General features: G+C 41.1%; 1 protein-coding gene across 1 annotated transcript in view; it reads left to right on the plus strand.

Annotated features, from left to right (window-relative positions):
- DOCK1 (dedicator of cytokinesis 1) overlaps positions 1-21,474 on the plus strand; it is a 906,712-nt gene that overhangs the window by 561,685 nt on the left and 323,553 nt on the right. Inside the window, exon 29 of the mRNA XM_030202953.1 lies at positions 469-563. Coding sequence (XP_030058813.1) covers positions 469-563 — 95 coding nt within the window. The remainder of the gene's footprint in view (positions 1-468; positions 564-21,474) is intronic.

Genomic DNA, 21,474 nt, shown 5'->3' on the forward strand with positions numbered 1-21,474 from the left:
CCATCTGTAAGGAGGTAGTAAACAAATATAACCATCTTCCTTCCTGTCTTTTCTCACTTCCTTCATGCCTACATACACACACATTCAATGTTTTTTGTTGAACAGTAGACACCAGTCATCAATAATGATTTCATGCTTGTCATAAAGAATAATTCAGACTTTGTTTATACTCTTGTAAGTGATATGCTTTAAAACTTCATAGTTCTCAATTCATGTATCAGTTGTTTTGGCAGAATCATGCTTGCCTTATTGAGGGATGTCAGAAGAATTCCTAAATAACAAAAAAAAATGCAACAGAAGTTATGCAGCCAGTATATTTTATCACTAGTTTTTTTTCTTCTTCTTTTCATTCTGCAAAAAAAGCTATTTTTTCAGTCAAGTCATTAATCAAGTGAGTTTTCATCAACCACTTGGTATCAGTTTAGATCAAAAACTGGCCTTTTTCAAACGTTTTTCTCTTTATTTTAGGACTTTTTGATGGAAACATTCATCATGTTCAAGAATCTCATTGGGAAGAATGTCTATCCGTCAGATTGGGTTATTATGAATATGATGCAGAATAAGTAAGTACGGACAAAAAGTATGTTAAAATAAAAAGAAACATCAAAAACGTTCTGGCATTACTTAGGGTGAAAACAAGCCACACAAAATGCAAAAATGCAGTGGACCCCCACCCCCCGATGATGTAAATAGTTCTTTCAATAACTTGTATCAGATTGCAGAATGTTTGCTTACTAAAGAAAGGCAGTCAAATTAATTGTTCCAGTACACAAAACAAAAACAAAGTTCATAAGAACATTGCCAGTTTGAAAATGGTAAGAGGCTTTTGGAATGAAAAGTTTTAACTAAAGGGCAAGCAGACTAGGGAGGTCCACATTTTCCACAGGAAAGAAACAAGTTCAGCAGCAAGGGCTGGAAGTGAAACCAAGTCCAAATGACCAGCCCAAACAGAAGGAAATAGCGTGAAACACGTTTAGCAGCAAATATGCCAATAAACTTGTTCCACGCTCTTTCCTTCTGTTCAGGCTGGTCATTTGGACTTGTTTTTACTTCCACCCCTTGCTGCTGAGCAAGTTTTAACTAAATGCATTACAGTATTTGTGAATGAAATTATTGTAACAGCTTGGTACGGACAGAATGGTATACAAACACAAGAAAGAGGATCCACTTTGCAACTCCAATGCAACAAAAGAGGTGAAGGAAGCCAGCGAAAAAGAAAATTGAAAATCTGCTTTTATTAATAAAGGATATAAATCATGATGATTAAAAAAAAATGAAAACACCATATAAGCCACAAATATATATTACAGACTCAAACTTTTCTTTCTTGTTACAAAGCTTACTCTACTGCCTGACCTACAATGTCTTGGATTTCATCCGTGGGTAAAATAGGCCTCTCGTATAGTCAGGTTCATCCCATTCAAATTTTCATATTTGATCTTTTGAATGTAGTTTCTAAAATTGTCCAATCTTTTATTAAGATCCGCAAAGAGTTCATCATATCCAGTGTTGTCTTTAAAAATTTAGCCTTACTTCTGTATAAGTTAATCTGTTTTCATCTTAGGTTTTGTAGAACATTGGTAATCAATGTGTTAAGAGGTAAATATGCTTTAAGATGTACTGTACTGCTTTTGCCTGTTTTTAATAGTTCTTGTGACCAGGCTATGCTAACTGGCTTTGACTTCAGGTGGCCTACTCTGCTTACACCTGTGATTTGATTAACTGATGAAACTTAAAAGGAAATTTCATTTCAGGATTTTCTTATTGCAATGTCAAGCTATTAACTTAGCACACTAGGGGCCCTGTTTACTAAGCAGGGCTATAGGCGCGTTAACGTTTTTAACGAACGTTAACCATGTGCATGAACCATGTACGTGCCTACAATATTGCTATAGGCACCTACAAGGTTAGTGCGTACGCTAAAAAACACTAACACACCTTAGTAAACAGGGCCCCAGGACTACAGATGTTAAAAGATGCCCCCTTCTCTTAATCACTAAACTAAGCTATTACATCTAATTACCCTATCCTGTTAAGTGTCAGGCAACTTGTATAGAAAGTAGTTTATCAGATTACAGCCATCAGCAGTCAGTTTACACAGGCAAATGGTTAAGCCCCCCCCCCCCCCCCCCAACGAAAAAAATATCTCAAACTTTAAATGGCAGAAAGTGACAGATTCCATCTTTTTTAAAGATAAGATCTATAACTACAGAATTACCCCAAAATAATGTCTAAAACTTGAAGCTAGACAGACTATTCTAAAACATTCTTAGAAGTGCAAAATAGTCATTCCACAGTTTTGAATTGAGGAGTCCAATGCTTGGTTTAAATTTCTTGCCAGTAATGGATCTAATAAGATATACTACACCTTCTTGAATTCCATCCTTATTTTTTGTGTCCACCTACTCCAAAAGGACACTATAGGCACCCTCCATCGATTCCTAGTAGAAAAAAAAATATTTCCTGATGTTGCTCCATATTGTAACTCTATGCAGCTTCATATAGTCTTCTGGTTTTACAGCTTCCTTTCCTTTGGGGGAAGGGGTTCATTTTTTAATCTTTTGATACATTTCAAGTCTTAAAAGTTTGTCATACCTCTGTGTCCCCTTCTTTATGTATAAATAGTCTGTTCCCCAGGATTCATCTTGTGTCTTTAAGTGACGATCCTACACCATTTTTGTTAATATTTTCTAGACTGCATCTAATCTCTCTATATTCTGACTGAGATATGGTCGCCAAAAATTAACACAGTATTCCAAGTGAAGCCTCCTCAACTTCCTGTAAAGGGGGCATTATCGTTTGCGCTTATCAGTTGGTTATGCCTGTCTGTTCATTCTGGCGTCTGTTTTACTGAAACCACCACATTATCATGGTATTTTGCTTTACTGTCTTTCAACAGGTCTGTGCAATAAAAGTATAAAACCAGTGATACTATAGGAAATTATTCTCTATGTATTATAAAATGAAACAAAAGAATGTTACCAAAACAAGACAGAGAAAACAATATTAAAATCATATGACCCTGTTGGAGTTTTTTTTTTAACGTTCCTTCTCTTGGTTTTTGTAATGAAGTTTTCAAGTTGGAGTTAGGTGCGTTGGGATTTCAGTGTTAATAATGGATGAGTTTGCATGGTTGTTTTATTGTTTTTGAGTTTGTATTTTTTGTTTTGCTAACCACCTTGAAAGATTTTATCAGAATGATGATTTATACAATGTTATGAATAAAAGTTCTCATTTTTATTTGTATTACTATCAATATTGGTGATAAGTCTCTGCATCTATTTCATCCTAGAAGAATAGCCTCAGTATTTTTTTCTTTTTCTTTTTTTTTCTTTTTTGTGCTTCCTCTGCTTCAAATTATATTTTCTGCTTTATGTTGGCCAGTGTCCTATTATTTTCCTTAACTGCTAGTTCATTTGTATGTACCTTATGCTAATCTGTATGCAGTTTAGTTTTGCTTATTAATCATTTGCTGTACTAGCTTTCATTTGACACATCAAGACAGCTTACTGTGTTCCAAGGTAAGGAGACTCTCGAGTGATTTACTTTAGTAGAATGAATTTTAAATGACACATGTAAGTTTGCTTTTCTGACTAAAGAATTTTCAAATTGCAGTTTAGATCTGAATGGTGATTATTTTCTAGGAAATTTGTGGTTCTTAATGATACTGAGAAATATTGATAGAGGTAGGCATCGGCCTAAGTTCTGTTTTGTACAAGGAATACATATCAAGTGATGGATCTACATATTTGTATGTTTGGAATACATTGCTGTTCTTGTTTAGCCTCTAAATTTAAAGTGTCAATCTTAATAACTTCATGATTAAGCTTCAATTCTCAACTGATAAGTGTTGTAAGACATGATCAGCTATTTATATGACAGAATGAAAGGGTGCTCTAAACACTAGATTGGGATACATGGGTCCTCAGGGAGAGCACAAAAAGGGGTTTCAGGGTCAAACACTCCTCAAATCCCCCTTTCTCAGAAAATAAATAGGCTTCAAACACTTCCCCGCCCCAGCACGCTTTTTGGTCAGGAGGCAGAAGCAATCCCCTTCTGTTCCTGCTCCTGGTGCCACCATCTTAGAAAATGGTAGCGCTTAATCCCTATTGGTATGTTGAAATGTGTCTCTAGGGTCAACCTGTCAAATAAGGGAGCACATTCTTATGTAGTAGGCTTTCTTGTAGAGGTGCATTACAACATACTAATAGGTCTCGGCAACCACCTTTTTTTTCCAGATGGTAGCAAAAGACACTTAAGTACCATTTGTGCACCAGGGTGGATTAATTAGGGGTGGGGGTGGGGGGACACCTCTATTCAAGGCCTCCCTGTGCCAGATGCTCAAGCCAGGGGTGCTCTGGAACTGACAGCTTCTTTAAAGAGAGGAAGTCTTTTTTTTTTTTTTTTTCCTTTCCTGTCAGTGAAAGAGTTAGTCCTCATTCAGGAAGCAGTGGCTTCTTACCATGGTGGTATGCACTGTTTTTTTCTATCAGCACACTCCTTTTTTATTTTTTAAGCTGTGATAATTTGCATATCTTTAGTTTACTGTAGAGGTTTTCCTCTTGGTCAGGTTTTCAAGATATCCGCAGTGAATATGCATGAGATAAATTTGCATGCCTTGTCTTTATTGTATACAAATCTATTTCATGCATATTTATTGTGGATATCCTAAAAACCTGACTGGCTGGGTGTATCCTGTGGGCTGGGTTGAGAATCCCTGGTTTAGTGCATTACAATTAAAGGTAATCAATAGAAATAAAACATGGAAAAGAAAATAAGATGATACCTTTTTTATTGGACATAACTTAATACATTTCTTGATTAGCTTTCGAAGGTTGCCCTTCTTCGTCAGATCGTAAATAAGCAAATGTTGGTAGATGACAGTATATATAAGTGAAACATGAAAGCATTTCAGTGACAGTCTAACAGGATGGGGGTGGATAGGTGAGAGACAGGAAGAGTCGGGTGGATGAGGGACAGGGAGATATGCATGGAGACAAGAGAGTGACAAAACAGTACAATTTTATGGTTTATAATGGGCTAGAAAACCCAGATCTTTGTTAAGTCCTGTCTGGTGGGTGTCAAAATATTTAATCATTCTGATTTCAAAGATCTTACATTCCTGTATTGTTTTAAAGTTCCCTTTTAGGATTATTACCATGAAATCACTGGTACAGTGTTCTGGTTTTGTAAAGTGCTGCCCCACAGGCGTGACATCTTTATTGGTGCTAGCATTTTTCATATGGTGTCTATGTAAATTAAATCTCTTCTTTAGCATCTGACTTGTTTCTCCAATGTAGCAGCCTTCGTTGCATTTTTTACACTGAATGATATTTACCACATTGGAAGATGAGCACGTGAAAGATTCCTTAATGTTGAATATTTTTCCTTTGTGAATGACCGTGGGGTCCTGTGAAATGTTTTGGCATAGAAATGTTAAGTAGTAGTAGTTTGCAGCTGGATATATTGCAAGGATGTGTGCCATTCTTTTCTTTTTGAGTCTGTATTGGGAGCTTACTTCTAATTAGCTTGTGTTTTAAGTTGGGTGGCTGTTGGAAGGCCAGCACTGGTGGGGATGGGAATATCTCTTTCAGTAATTCATCCTCCTGGAGTAGAGGCTGCAGATCTTTTATGATTTTCCTTAATTTTTCTAGCTCTGGTTTGTATGTCACTATAAGGGAGATTCTGTCTGTGGCTTTTTTTTCTTTGTACTGTAGCTGATTTTCTCTGGGTGTTTTGAGGGAGGAGGCAATATTCTTGGAGATTATTTTAGGATGCAGTCAGGATTTCAAGGTGTCTGTCTCTGTCCCCTGGGTCAGAGTAGATATGGTGGTATCTTGTGGATTGGCTGTAAATAATGGATCTTTTTGTATGTGAAGGGTGGAAGCTGGAGTTGTGGAGGTAGCTGCATTTGTCTGTGGGTTTCTTGTATATGGATTATTGTATATAGCCATCGCTGATTGAAACTGTGGTGTCCAAAAAATTGACTTTTTCTGGGGAGTAGTCTATTTTGAATAGATTGTAGAATGGTATGTATTGAAGGAATTGTAAAATTGTTTCAGAGTTTCTTCCCCCTCAGTCCAAATCATAAAAATGTCATTGATGTATCGGTATTGGTAGAACACTGTACCAGTGATTTCATGGTAAGAATCCTGAAAGGGAACTTTAAAACAATACAGGAACGTAAGACCTTTGAAGTCAGAATGATTAAATATTTTGACACCCACCAGACAGGACTTAACAAAGATCTGGGTTTTCTAGCCCATTATAAACCATAAAATTGTACTGTTTTGTCACCCTCCTGTCTCCATGCATATCTCCCTGTCCCTCCTCCACCCGACTCTTCCTGTCTCTCACCTATCCACCCCAATCCTGTTAGACTGTCACTGAAATGCTTCGATGTTTCACTTATATATACTGTCATCTACCAACATTTGCTTATTTCTGATCTGACGAAGAAGTGCAACCTTTGAAAGCTAATCAAGAAATGTATTAAGTTATGTCCAATAAAAAAGGTATCATCATATTTTCTTTTCCGTGTTTTATTTTGTTTTATTTTTATTGATTACCTTTAAAAGTGGACTGACACGGCTGCCACACCTCTCTACGCAAGATGGAAGATAGTGCATTACAATTAAAACCTTGTGTACATATGTGCTGAAGCTCCAATATATGTGTGTCTAACAAAACCATGATCAGTTAAGTTGGTGTTAGTATATCCATGTTCTTATGTTATGTTCTTATCCACTGAAATCTGCCATTGCTATCTCTACCTGCATCCTCTTGCCAAAGAAATTATTATTCTAAAAGGTTTAGAAGCCAGTAGACCAAGCAGCTTCTAATTTATTTATTTATTTATTGTTTGCATTTGTATCCCACATTTTCCCACCTCTTTGCGGGCTCAGTGTGGCTTACAATAAGATATGAATACAGAGAATACAGTTGATACAATTTGGTTATGGGTTACATTGTACAAGTTATGCGAGATAATCAAATTATCATTAGGAATATCACAATGGGACATCAACAGGGAGACTTTGGGAGGAGATAATAGGAAGTTTAATGGTAGTGTTAAGACATTTAGGCACATGGTTTACCTATTCCTGTAAGTGTATGTATGAGTAATGTGGAATTGGGGGGAATGAGAGATCTTGAGTGGATGTGTGATGCATTGATGTAAGTGAGTGTAGACTCTATGTGTTTTGGTTTTTTCCGTAGATTGACTCAAACAAGTGGGTCTTCAGTAATCTGCGGAAGGATGCTTGTTCGTGGATCGCTCTTAAGTTGCATGGCAGTGAGTTCCAAAGCTGCGTGCTCGTGTGAGAAAAGGTTGACGCGTGTAGCGTCTTGTATTTCACGCCCTTGAAAGTAGGGAAATGGAGGTTGAGGTATGTTCGGGAAGATCTCCTAGCATTTCTGGGTGGTAGGTCAATCAACTCGGACATGTAGGCTGGGGCTTCGCCGTAGATGATCTTGTGGACTAGTGTGCATACCTTGAAGGTGATGCGTTCCTTCAGTGGAAGCCAGTGTAGTTTCTCTCGTAGTGGTGTTGCCCTTTCATATTTTGGTTTTCCGAAGATGAGTCTGGCTGCTGTGTTCTGGGCTGTTTGGAGTTTCCTTAGTGTTTGCTCTTTGCCGCCTGCGTATAATGAGTTGCAGTAATCCAGATGGCTGAGGACGAGGGATTGCACTAGGTTACGAAAGACGAATCTTGGGAAGAGTGGTCTTATCCTTTTCAGTTTCCACATGCAGTAGAACATCTTCTTAGTTGTGTTGTTTGCGTGGGTTTCCAGTGTTATGTGGCGGTCGATAGTGACTCCAAGGATTTTTAGCGTTTCTGAGATTGGAAGGTTTAGGTTTGGTGTGTTTATCGCGTTGAATTCGTTGGTGTTGTGTTGGGAGGTGAGTACCAGGCATTGAGTTTTTTCTGCATTTAATTTCAGACGGAATGTGTCTGCCCATGTGTTCATGATGTGTAGGCTTTGATTGATTTCGTTGGAGATTTCTTTGATGTCATGTTTGAAGGGGATATATATTGTCACATCATCAGCGTATATATGTGGATTGAGGTTATGGTTTGATAGGAGTTTTGCTAGGGGGATCATCATTAGGTTGAAAATAGTTGGTGAGAGGGGTGATCCTTGTGGAACTCCACATTCCGGTATCCATGCCTTGGACGTGGTTGAGTGTGATGTAACTTGATACGAGCGCAGGGTTAGGAACCCCTTGAACCAGCTTAGGACATTTCCTCCAATGCCGAAGTATTCAAGTATGTGTAGTAGGATTTCATGGTCGACCATGTCAAAGGCGCTTGACATGTCAAATTGTAGGAGGAGTATATTGTTCCCGGTTGCTATTATTTGCTTAAATTTGTTCATAAGGGTGACTAGTACTGTTTCTGTGCTATGGTTCGACCAGAAATTTCATTTCTTATGTTGTTTTTTTCCCATATCTTTCACTTTGTGCCTGGGGATTAGTGTGAGCCACAAAAGTATTTGACCCACATAGAATGTTGGGTCTTACTTAGTTCTCACTAGTGGAACATAAGCTTCTTCCTACTATGAAAGAATTGTGGCAGCATAGGATGAGGTGCAGAGTGCTCATAAATCGATTTGGCCAGCATTGTTAAGCACTAGAGCAGTGAAGCTCTTTCTGCTGGCTCTACCAAATCCTACAGCTTTTGCGGGAAGCCTGGACTATCAAACTGCAGGAGTAGATGTTCAGGACAAAGAAGTAAAGGAAGTTTAACTGGTGCCAGTGGTTCAGTGGTGAGCAAGAGTCAGTCTGGTTTTTCGATGATGGGCTTTCCTGCTTTCTTACGAGTTGGGGACTCAATTTGGTCTGCTTTAGTTCACATCGAAGATTCAGTTTCTCAGTGCTCCAAAGGCATTGGGACCCTGTCAACTAAGCTTAAATATCATGAGGCAAAGCAGGAGCAAGAATTGGGTGTTTTCTAGCCAAGAGGGCTGGTAGTTTGTGAGAACAATGCTATTCATCATAAATTTGAGGTATTAGAGAACTAACAAAGAAATATGAATTTAAGGTTTTGTAATTTCCCATAAATTCTTTTAGTGGCACACTTTGCGCAGAAATAATTTGTTGAGACTTCAAAAATTCTAAAGGAACTAGTACTAGAGCAAATGCAGGGACACTTTTGGGCTCATTTTCGAAAGAGAAGGACGCCCATCTTTCGACACAAATCGGAAGATGAGCGTCCTTCTCACAGGGTCGTCCAAATCGGTATAATCGAAATCCGATTTTGGACGTCCCCAACTGCTTTCTGTTGCAGGGACGGCCAAAGTTCAAGGGGGCATATTGGAGGCGTAGCAAAGGCGGGACATGGGCGTGCCTAACACATGGACGTCCTCGACCCATAATGGAAAAAAAAAAAAAGGGCGTCCCTGATGAGCACTTGGACAACTTTACCTGGTCATGTTTTTCTTACGACCAAGGTGCAAAAAGGTGCCCGAAATGACCAGATTGCCACTGGAGAGAATCGGGGATGACCTCCCCTTACTCCCCCAGTGGTCACTGACCCCCTCCCACCCTCAAAAAAACATCTTTCAAAATATTGATTGCCAGCCTCTATGCCAGCCTCAGATGTCGTACTCAGGTCCATCACAGCAGTATGCAGGTACCTGTAGCAGTTTTAGTGGGTGCAGTGCATTTCAGGCAGGCAGACCTAGGTCCATCCCCCTCCCTACCTATTATGTTTGTGGAGGAAACAGCGAGACCTCCAAAACCCACCAGAAACCCACTGTACCCACATCTAGGTGCCCCCCTTCACCCATAAGGGTTATGGTAGTGGTGTACAGTTGTGGGTAGTGGGTTTTGGGGGAGGGGGGGTTGGGGGCTTAGCACACAAGGTAAGGGAGCTAAGTACCTGGGAGCAATTTATGAAGTCCACTGCAGTGCCCCCAAGGGTGCCCGGTTGCTCTCCTGGCATGTCAGAGGGACCAGTGCTTTACAAATAATGGCTCCTTCCATGACCAAAGGGCTTGAATTTGGTCGTTTCTGAGATTGGCATCCTTGGTTTCCATTATCTCCGAAAATCAGAAATGACCAAGTCTAGGGACGACCAAAATTTCAAGATTTGGGTATCCTCGACCGTATTATCAAAACGAAAGATGGACATCCATCTTGTTCCGATAATACGGGTTTCCCCGCCCCTCCATCGGGACATTTTGCGAGGACGTCCTCAACAAAACTTGGGCATCCCTTTTGATTATGCCCCTCTTTGTGATGATGTCTTCCAAGGTGGCCAAGATGCCTGGAGACCCCCTCCAGCTGATAGGTGTCCTCTTTTTAGCTAGTGTGACTGTACAGGACTTCCCATATGTGGTCAAACAGCCTATCAGTTTTCAGTATACTTTGAGGCATATTTTCAAAGCACTTTGGGAGGCTAAGTTCCATAGGTTTCTATGGAACTTTGGGAGGCTAAGTGCTTTGAAAATGAGCCTGTTTATCTGCCAGCAAGATCAAGCATAGCCCTTCTTCCTCTGCTCACAAAGTTTCCGAGTGCAGTTTAGTACTGCTGAATGTCAGTGGATAGCCTTGCACAAGCAATTTAGTTGACCAGGAGCCTCTTCTGGCTGGTTAAATCACTTTGAATATTGATCCGTCAATCTTTTGCTGAACAAAGACAAGTTAAGATTATTTCCCTAGTGCACACCCTGCTCTTTCTGGAAAAGAACAATTGGCTGCCATCTCTAGACCAGAAGGAAGCATCTTTATTTATGCAGATCATTACAAATATCTCCAGTTCACCTTCCGGTAGAAGCATTATCAGTACAAGGTTCTTCCTTTCAGCAGCACCTAGAGTGTTCACAAAATGCTTGACCCTAGTTGTGGTGCAAAGTCACAGATAAAATTATAGATAAGTTCACTGTACCATACAACAAACCTTATGTAACCTATTTGGTACAGTGAACTTACCTATATAAAGTTATAGGTAAGTTCACTGTACCATACAACAAACCTTAAGTCTTCTCTAGCTTTTAGGCTTCCTGGTCAATGAATAAAAATCACATAAAGCTCAAACTATTCTCATCACTCTGTTTATTCAAATATGATTTCCCCATGTTCTAGCAATGTCTGTCTCAACCCTGCTACTTCTAGGTCAGTAAACAACCCTGCTTCTGCAACAGGGAGATCCAATTCCTAACATTCTTAAGAGCCTTGCCCTGACTGCATGGGAATTGAGTGGCAATGTTTAGCGTCCTTCCTTTTTCTAAAGAGATAAAGGATATCATAAGGGCAACAAGACACCCTTTTTTGAGAAGGTCTTAACAACTAAAGTTGAATTGTTTTGTATCTTGGTTGGGGTCTCATGGTCAGAATCCTACCATATGTTCACTGATTTACATTGTTGCTTATTTACCTCATCTTTCCAGTTGTGGACTAAAAACTGCATCTTCGTATTCAAGTAGCTGCTGTCGCGATTTATCATGTACTTAATGATGGAAATCCATTTCTCTCCATCTAACTGTATCTAAAATCCAACATATAACTATCTTTTAAGTCTACATTATTGGCTTGGGAGCTCAGCATACTCCTTACCAGACTCATGGATTTGCCTGTTAAGCCTCTGGGTTGTTGTCTCTCTCTCTCTCTCACACCTGTCTTGGTAAATATTTTTGTAGCCTTCACTTCCACCAAGAGAGTAGACACATTACAAACCCTTGTCCGCTATCCACCATTCACTCAGTTTTTCTATAAGAGTGGTATTGTATATCCTCCACAAGTTTCTTTCACCTATCTTACCAGTTTTGTTCTACCTCCTCATTCTTCAGACACCTGTCAAACTCTGCATTCATTGAACTGTAGAAAATTCTACTCTTCTCCGTACTAGCTTCAAGGGACATTAGGAAATCATCACAGCTATTTGTCACCTTTAACTCTGTCAAAACCATGCAACCGAGGTTCAAAGAGAGCTCTCTCTTCTCGTGTTGCAGATTGTATTTTTTTTTAAGCAGACAGGATTGTAACTACCTGTCTGCCCATCAATTAAAAGTTAAATTGGTTTCTGTAGCCCTTTCTAAAACAACCTCTATTCAGGGTATCTGCAGAGAAGCTGCTTGGGCTTCCCATACAGTGGGGGAAATAAGTATTTGATCCCTTGCTGATTTTGTAAGTTTGCCCACTGACAAAGACATGAGCAGCCCATAATTGAAGGGTAGGTTATTGGTAACAGTGAGAGATAGCACATCACAAATTAAATCCGGAAAATCACATTGTGGAAAGTATATGAATTTATTTGCATTCTGCAGAGGGAAATAAGTATTTGATCCCTCTGGCAAACAAGACCTAATACTTGGTGGCAAAACCCTTGTTGGCAAGCACAGCGGTCAGACGTCTTCTGTAGTTGATGATGAGGTTTGCACACATGTCAGGAGGAATTTTGGTCCACTCCTCTTTGCAGATCATCTCTAAATCATTAAGAGTTCTGGGCTGTCGCTTGGCAACTCGCAGCTTCAGCTCCCTCCATAAGTTTTCAATGGGATTAAGGTCTGGTGACTGGCTAGGCCACTCCATGACCCTAATGTGCTTCTTCCTGAGCCACTCCTTTGTTGCCTTGGCTGTATGTTTTGGGTCATTGTCGTGCTGGAAGACCCAGCCACGACCCATTTTTAAGGCCCTGGCGGAGGGAAGGAGGTTGTCACTCAGAATTGTACGGTACATGGCCCCATCCATTCTCCCATTGATGCGGTGAAGTAGTCCTGTGCCCTTAGCAGAGAAACACCCCCAAAACATAACATTTCCACCTCCATGCTTGACAGTGGGGACGGTGTTCTTTGGGTCATAGGCAGCATTTCTCTTCCTCCAAACACGGCGAGTTGAGTTCATGCCAAAGAGCTCAATTTTTGTCTCATCTGACCACAGCACCTTCTCCCAATCACTCTCGGCATCATCTAGGTGTTCACTGGCAAACTTCAGACGGGCCGTCACATGTGCCTTCCGGAGCAGGGGGACCTTGCGGGCACTGCAGGATTGCAATCCGTTATGTCGTAATGTGTTACCAATGGTTTTCGTGGTGACAGTGGTCCCAGCTGCCTTGAGATCATTGACAAGTTCCCCCCTTGTAGTTGTAGGCTGATTTCTAACCTTCCTCATGATCAAGGATACCCCACGAGGTGAGATTTTGCGTGGAGCCCCAGATCTTTGTCGATTGACAGTCATTTTGTACTTCTTCCATTTTCTTACTATGGCACCAACAGTTGTCTCCTTCTCACCCAGCGTCTTACTGATGGTTTTGTAGCCCATTCCAGCCTTGTGCAGGTGTATGATCTTGTCCCTGACATCCTTAGACAGCTCCTTGCTCTTGGCCATTTTGTAGAGGTTAGAGTCTGACTGATTCACTGAGTCTGTGGACAGGTGTCTTTCATACAGGTGACCATTGCCGACAGCTGTCTGTCATGCAGGTAACGAGTTGATTTGGAGCATCTACCTGGTCTGTAGGGGCCAGATCTCTTACTGGTTGGTGGGGGATCAAATACTTATTTCCCTCTGCAGAATGCAAATAAATTCATATACTTTCCACAATGTGATTTTCCGGATTTAATTTGTGATGTGCTATCTCTCACTGTTACCAATAACCTACCCTTCAATTATGGGCTGCTCATGTCTTTGTCAGTGGGCAAACTTACAAAATCAGCAAGGGATCAAATACTTATTTCCCCCACTGTACATACTTTTTCCAAACAGTATTATCTCAATCAATCTGCAGCCCAGATACAGTTTTTGGCCAGATTGTCTTGCAAATCCTTTTTGCACAATATGATCTCCATCTTTTAAGTTATGCAGGCCATCACCAGGTCAAATGTTTGGCCCTTAGCTCTGGATTCACCATAAAGTGTGCCTCCATTTGCCCTGCTTGTCTACAAATAAAGCAAAGTTGCATACCTATAGCAGGGCTTCTCCATACCCCCCTCCCCCTACCAAAAACAAAAGGGGAGACATGCATAGACAAGATGCAAAATAGCATTAATCATTTCATAACAAACTTAGAAATCACCATAATGTTCAACTCCTGTTCTAGTAGGTATGGGACACCTGAAAGCTGATTGGCTGTATGACCTAATGCAGGACTTCCTGCACAGCCACACTAGCTTTTATATATATATATATATATATATATATATATATATATATATACACACACACACATAAGTGTCCTCTTTCCATATCTGTTATCTATATCTATCAGCTGGTGTCATCATAAAGTGTGGCTGCATTTCCCTTATGACTGTGGAAAACCCCTGTTACAAGTAAGCAGCTTTGCTCTTTTTTTTTTTGCCATCTAAAAGTTCACAAATTGGTGAGAGGGTTGAAGCATCGGCTGAAGCCAAATTGGAGTTTTTAGTCTTCCTAGAAAATATGGTGAAGATGACGGGGATAAAGCTATGTTGCTAGTTACCTTTGTCATTGAACAGGGTAAGAAAATGATTTTTCATTTATTACTACTTTGCTTCCTGGACAGAAGGTCTGGATTTTCCCACATATTTATAAATTCACACAAGTCATGAAGAAGTTTCTGACCCTGGCCCCTACACCAAGATGTTTATTTGCAAACAAGAAGAGGAGCTTCTAAACCTTAGAGTGACAGCTGTAACAAACTCAGTAGTTTGTTTTGGTTACTGATGTGTGCAGTGGCGTTCCGTGCTTGGCTGACACCCGGGGCGGATAGCCGCTTTGCGCACCCCCCCCCCCCCCGGGGTGCAGTGCAACAGGGCGCCCCCCCCCCCCCGGCGTGGAACGGCACCCCCCTGGTGTTGGCACCCCCCCTGGTGGGGACCCTAACCCCCCCCCCCCCCCCGGCGCAGCGCCTCTCACTCCCCCCGACAGTCCCCACCTGCCTACCCGCTGAGCTCCGGCCGGCACCTCCAATCTGCAACGCTGCTGACTTTAAATGAAGAAAACCGTCTCGTTGTTGGCCCTTCACTACTGAGTCCCGCCCTCTGATATAGCTTCCTATTTCCTCGAGGGCGGGTCTCAGTGAGTGAAGGGCCAACGACGAGACGGTTTTCTTCATTTAAAGTCAGCAGCGCTGCAGATTGGAGGTGCTGGCCGGAGCTCAGCTGGTAGGCAGGTGGGGACTGTCGGGGGGATTGAGAGGCACTGCGCCGGGGGGGGGGGGGTGGACGGAGCACCCCCCACCCGTTGACACCCGGGGCGGACCTCCCCCACCGCCCTGCCCTTGCTACGCCACTGGATGTGTGTTGTTTTGTCATAGGGAAACATGCTATACCTCTAACTTTTTTTAGGTGACTCCTTATTTTTCATTTTTTGCTCCCTTCATGGTTCTATTCATAAGTATTTTGTCTTTAATAAATTGCTGCTGTACATCCAGAGAAATTGATACTCATAAAAGCAAAAGTTAGTTGTTAATAAAGAGAGGACTTGTTGAGGGAAGGAAAACTTCACTGTTAGAGTTTCATATAAAGCTGTTTTAATAGTTTTGCATCTTAAGTTGCTGTTTTACAGTTTACTTTAACATCGGTTTAGAACAAGCAAGCAGTGAAAGTAGACCCCTGTTTAGAGTTTAAGCTTGCTATAAAGACAAAAGCTTATAGCAAAAACCTTTTCAGGTACGTTAGAAACAGAAAGCCTGTGAGGGACTCATTGGACCATTAGATCATCAATGAGTAAAAGGAGCACTCAGGTAGGACAAGGCCGTAGCAGAGAGACTAAATGCATTCTTTGCTTTGGTCTTTACTGAGTAAAATGTAAGGGAAGCTATCCTTTCTAGCAATGGTATTTAAGAGTGATGGTACAGAGAAATTGAAAGAATTCTTGGGGAAACTGACATATTTCAGCCCAATTTCTGGTATCAAAAATACAAATTTTTCCTGGTCTTAGTAAAACTACTCAGAGAAGGAGAAGAGAATTTCTGGGACTTAGATCTCGGGTTCTCTCTCTAGGTGGCACTTTCAAGTTGAAATATGCTTGTAGATGTATTATTTCCTTAAATACAGCATTCTATGTATTTTTTCACCCAGAAAAATTGAAGCAGTTTATAATTGCCAAAGAAAGTGGTGGCGAAAGAGATCTGGACATCCCAGAGGGGAGCTGAAACCCCTGGCAGGGAATGATCTCTATCCTCACAGATGTTTTAAGAGTTAATTCTAGAATATGTATTTCCTTGTATCTTGTATATTGTGGATAAGCTGTTTGGTGATTTAAAGTCTATACACCTGGCTATATGAGGTCCTTTTCTCCTTATATATAAGTGGTTATAAGTATTTATTCCATACATACTAGTTAGTAATGATATTTGTGTATTTATGTATTGGAATTATATACCACCTTTTGTTGGATTGTATTTTCTTTTCCAAATTCTGTTAAAGCAGGTCCATAAACTCATGGATATGCAGTTGAGCCTGGCAAATTTCTGGTTCTGCTTAATTGAAGGTTTTTAAATTCAGAAAGGAAACTAGCAAAATGTCATCAGTCATCCTCCTTTCATAGTAAAATTCCTTTGGAAGGAAATCCGCCCACATTCATATTACCATATAGTAAGGAATTAAAAGTCATTTATACTTGACTTTTTCATTTTGAAGTAGATCAGGACTTCTTGAAAAACACTATCCTGGAAACATGATCTCTGGTCACAATTGCAGCTCTTTGAGCTTGCAACCATCTTTATATCACTTCTCATCATAGGTGTCTGTTAAAATTCAGGTCTTGATTTGCTTGGTTGGGATAGAATGACAGGATCTTTGAAAGCTAGAAAGCAGTGATTTGATCTTCTTCTGTGGAGGAACAGATGTTTTCAGTAATTTGTCACAACAGTATTACAGAACCATTCATTTTTACATCAGATAGATAAAACATCACAAATGATTTTCTAGAAGAAGGAATGGAGGAAACCGAAAAGTATGTTTCCCAGTATTTTCTTTATTAATGGAGCTAAACTGAGCCCGATTATTTCTGTAGGGCAGTTTACTGGTATGCTGCTGTTGAAATAAGTTTTAAAGGTGTGTTATTTTATTTGGACAATCAGTTGCAATTGTGACCACAGATCCTCTCTCCCGAGCTAGCGGTTTTTCAAGAAGATGTTAATGTTATGAAAGACAGGAAAATAAATAAATTAATTCCTCATTGTATATAATATTATCTTCAAACCCACACCTTGCCCTACTTGTTCAGGTACTCTGGATATCAGCTCATGTTTCTCTCCATTCCTCAGAAAATCCTCTACAGTGGTCTTAGCTATCACAATCTTCTTATCCTTAAATTCTTCAAGACACATTCCTTCTACAGTCTCGGCAAGTCACTTAACCCTCCATTGCCCACCGCATTGAGCCTACCATGAGTGGGAAAGCACGGGGTACAAATGTAACAAAAATAAATAAATAAAATCTTGAGAGGAGAACATTTCTAATTGAGGCTATTATTGCGCTGTCCATTTTGTATTGGGTGCCCTACCCGATATATATATTTAAAAAAAAATGTAGTTCTTAAATTATATTGGTGGGTAGATTACTTTCCTTACCTTTAATAGATGGGATAAACATAGAAATACAATGGATTCAAATCAAAACTTAAATTGTCTTCATGTTTAAAGAAGGCATAAAAGAGTGTTACCCGCACAGAGTGGCAGGTACTGATCTGGCTGCCTTGTTGGGCATACTGGATGAACCATGCAGGTCTTATCTGCTGCCGTTTATGCTACTGTGTAGCATGTTTGTTTTGCTGAAAAGTATGACTCTTGGCACTTTCTTTTAAGATGCTGGTACCATACCAAGAGTGAAAAATATGGGGAATAGTAAATATCTTGCATTCTTAAATTACTGCAAGTGTTTTATAAACAGATTGGTTTTATTCATCTAACAAATAAAATTCAAGGCACTTTTACCATTCTGACTACACATTTCCAAGTATGACTAAGAACCAGATATGCTAAAGGGATTTTCTAAATCTGCAGTCTCTGCAAAATCATTTACTACATCTGGCCCTAAGTAATTTTAAAAAGGACTTCTTTTTGCCGACGCCGCTGCCTCCTATAGTGTAGACTGAATTGATCACCAGTGATACATGGGGAATTCATGGAATTGTGTTTTTTTTTTGTTTCAGACTTCCAGTTCCTCAAGGCCCTAGATGTTAAGCTATACAACCAAAAGTGATTATACAGTCTGAATCGTATTCTTGCCTGCTTGTTATCCTATTTTTCCCATTCATTCATATTTTGCTAAATTTTTCTTAAGTTCCTAAAATATTTTTATTGTGTGTACTGTTTGATAGAGGATAAATAACTGTTGGCTAGTAAAATATTTCCAGTTTCTACAATATCAACATTAACATGCACTGTGTCATTCTCCACACTGAAGTATTCTAGCCCACCAGATGGTGTTCTGTCTAGCAATGAATGACGATCAGACTTTTCACTTATAAATGAGTTTATAAAAGATGCGTGCTTTTCAGATGTATCACTTTCAAAGCATTTTAACAAAAACTCAAATGTTTTTATGGATGCATTGATTGCTGAGTGTAAAAATAAAAGTAAATATTGTCATTGAAACAGCTTTTGTTGCAAAGGTAAACATGGAATAACAAATGTTATTGATATGTAAATTTTATGAGGAAAGACCATTTCAGATGTTTTTCTCCTGTAGAGAAATTCAACCACTACTCATAATTAGAAACAGACCATTTTCTTTTCACTGCTTTCATTATTGTTTTTTGCCAACTTGTTATTATGCTTGCCTTGTTACATAACAAATTTCCCTCTTTAAAGAATACCAGTCAGGAAAGCAGGGAGACAAAATAAAGGAATAGTCTAACGACTAAAGCAGCCAGCTGAGAACCAGAGCAAAATAAACTAAATACATTTTTAAAACAAATATGACTACAGATTGTTACCTTTCCACATTTCATGCATTTCAGACTTCAGTATTTTGAGACATAACCAAAAAGAATTTATTGCTGTTTATTATTTGGGATCCTGCTTTCAGATGGGGCCTACTTACTAAGCTACTTTAACAGTTAACGTAACAGTTGACTCAGGGCTGGCATTGGGTGGGGGGGTGCAAACAGGGTAGCTGTCCTAAGCCCCGCAGCTCCAAGGGGCCCCTGCTGTCTGCCACCTCTTCCCATTCTTGCCATCCTGATCCAAGGTCCCCCTTCCTTCCCCTCATCTTTCCTGTCTTCCTAACATCGCATTTTGTTGGCAGTAGTGCGGCGGCGATTCTTATACACTGTCAGTGTCTGTCCAGGCACTGTTTCTCTGTCATATTCTTCCCAGGCTGAAACAGGAAGTTGCATCAGAAGGGGGAGGAGTGCAGCAGAGAAACTGCACCGGGACAGATGCTGGCAGTATATAAGAATCACTACTGCCCCCATGGCCGCCTAGAGGGGGGGAGGTGTAAGATTTCCCCGGGCCTGGCCTCTAAGGGGGGCCCAGCGCTGGGGTCTCTTTCTCTCTCCAGCTCCTGACGGGATCTGGGTGATCACTTCCCAACAAGAGCAGGAGAGAGAAAACTCCAGTGCTTGGCCTCTCTGAGAGGCTGGGGAGGAGCAGGCACAGGGCTCAGTGGACTCTTTTTTGGCTGGTGGGGGTCCTCAGGCCCCACCAGCAGAAGAAGCCTTCTTCCAGCACTGTTCTTCACTCCGCCGCATTGTCTGCCCTGCGGCTGTTTTTCCCTTCATGTCGCGTACGTTTGGTTTTGATTAAATTGAGTATGCGCTATTTGAGGGGAAAAGGAGTTGCAGGGGGCAGGGCAGGCAATGCGGTGGAGTGCAGAACAGTGCTGGAGGAAGGTTTATTCTGGGGGTATATGGAATTGTGGTGGAGGGTGGCAGTGGCAATCCTGGGGAATGGTGGCGTTCCTGTGTGGGGGGGGGGGGGGGGGGTCAGCAGCAGCGGCCCTGCCTCAGGCCCAGTTCAGTCTCTCGGCAGCTATGCTTTCCCCCACTCCATGTAAACAAAATGTGATGTTAAGAAGAAAGGAAAGGTGAGGGGAAGGGAGGAAGACCTTGGGTGGGGGTGGTGAGAACAGAAGGAGGTGGCAGACTGTGGGGGCCTCTGGAGCTGTTTTAAAGTAGACTGGGGGAGAGATTTTAGAGATAGGGGGACATGTCATATTGGGAGTTGGGGGAGGATATAGAAAAAAAAATGAAGGGCCTGGGAACAGAGGGGAGGAAAAGAAAGATGTGGCAGACAATGGGGTGGGGGGAAGAAGAGAGAGGGAAAGATGTTGGACCCAGGAGTGGTGGGGAGGGAGGGAAAAGTGGTAGATGAGAGGACAGTTGGGAAGAATGAGAAAGATGCTGGACCCAGGTAAGCAATGGAGGGGAGAGGCAGGTGCAGAAAAAAGGGAGGGTGGGAGGGAGAGATGCTGGCTCATGTGATGTGATATGGGGTGGGAGAACAACAGCAGGAAAGAAGGGGGAAAGTAGCACACATGAGTAGAGATGGGATAGGAAGATGAGTGTGGAGGAAAAGGGACAGGGAGAGGAGATACTAAGCACAAGAATGGAGGAAGGGAGAGGAAAGAAAGGGAAATAGTGGCAATGGCAGAACCATGTGGGAAAGGCCAAGAAGGGGTGACAAGATAATCAGTGAGAGGTGGATAGTGAATACAGAGGTAGTAATGGAGGGTAGATGAAAGATGGAAAGGAATAGCAGGCTGGAGGAGTGAAATGGAAATGGGACAGCTAGGGAGTAAGAGAAGAATATGGAAAGTTAATAGGTAGCTGAAAAGTAAAAAAAAAAAAAAAAGAAGGGTGAAAAAAAAGATGAAATCTGAGTGGATAGAGAGGCAGAAAAGATAAAGACCTAGAAAGGAAAGATAAGAGACAGGTATAGTGAAGAAACAGAACAAGACTGGAGAGAGAAGAAAAGACAAATGGACAAAAGCCGCTAGAAAAAGAATTAGCAGAAGACGTTTGAAGAAACTGGGACCAATATGACGGAAAAATAAATGTCCAGACAAAGGAAGAAAAAAGTGTTTTATTTTGAATTTATTAACTGAAATATATTAAATTTGAGATATATTTATCATAGATGTATTGTGTTCAGTGGCATAGCCAGACCTGGGGGGTGGGAGGGGGCACGGTACGGCTAGGCTGGGCTGAACTCAAAATTGAATGGGCACCGGTTTTCCCCCTGCCCCCCACCTAAATTCAAAATATAAATACCTGAACTGGCAGGGATCTCGAGGTGAATACTTTTTCTTCCTTTTTCCACTCTGACAGCCAGAACTCTTCAAACTCTGCAGCCAGTGGCAGTGTCCCCAAGCTGCTTTTGTCACTGCTGACCCACCCCTATGAATGCTAGGTTTTTCTGCATGCATGAAAACTGAGCATGAATGGGGCCCAGCAGTTACAGCAGCAGTTTGAGGACACAGCCACTAGCTGCAAAGCTTAGAGAGCTCTGGCTTCCGGACCAGAGGAGATGGTCTTCAGATGGCACAACTTAGGGATCCCTGCCAGCTACGGCAAGGGTGATGGATAATTTTTGGGGATCCTCCATGG

Source organism: Microcaecilia unicolor, chromosome 5 (assembly GCF_901765095.1).
Source record: "Microcaecilia unicolor chromosome 5, aMicUni1.1, whole genome shotgun sequence".
NCBI classification, from domain to species: Eukaryota; Metazoa; Chordata; class Amphibia; order Gymnophiona; family Siphonopidae; genus Microcaecilia; species Microcaecilia unicolor.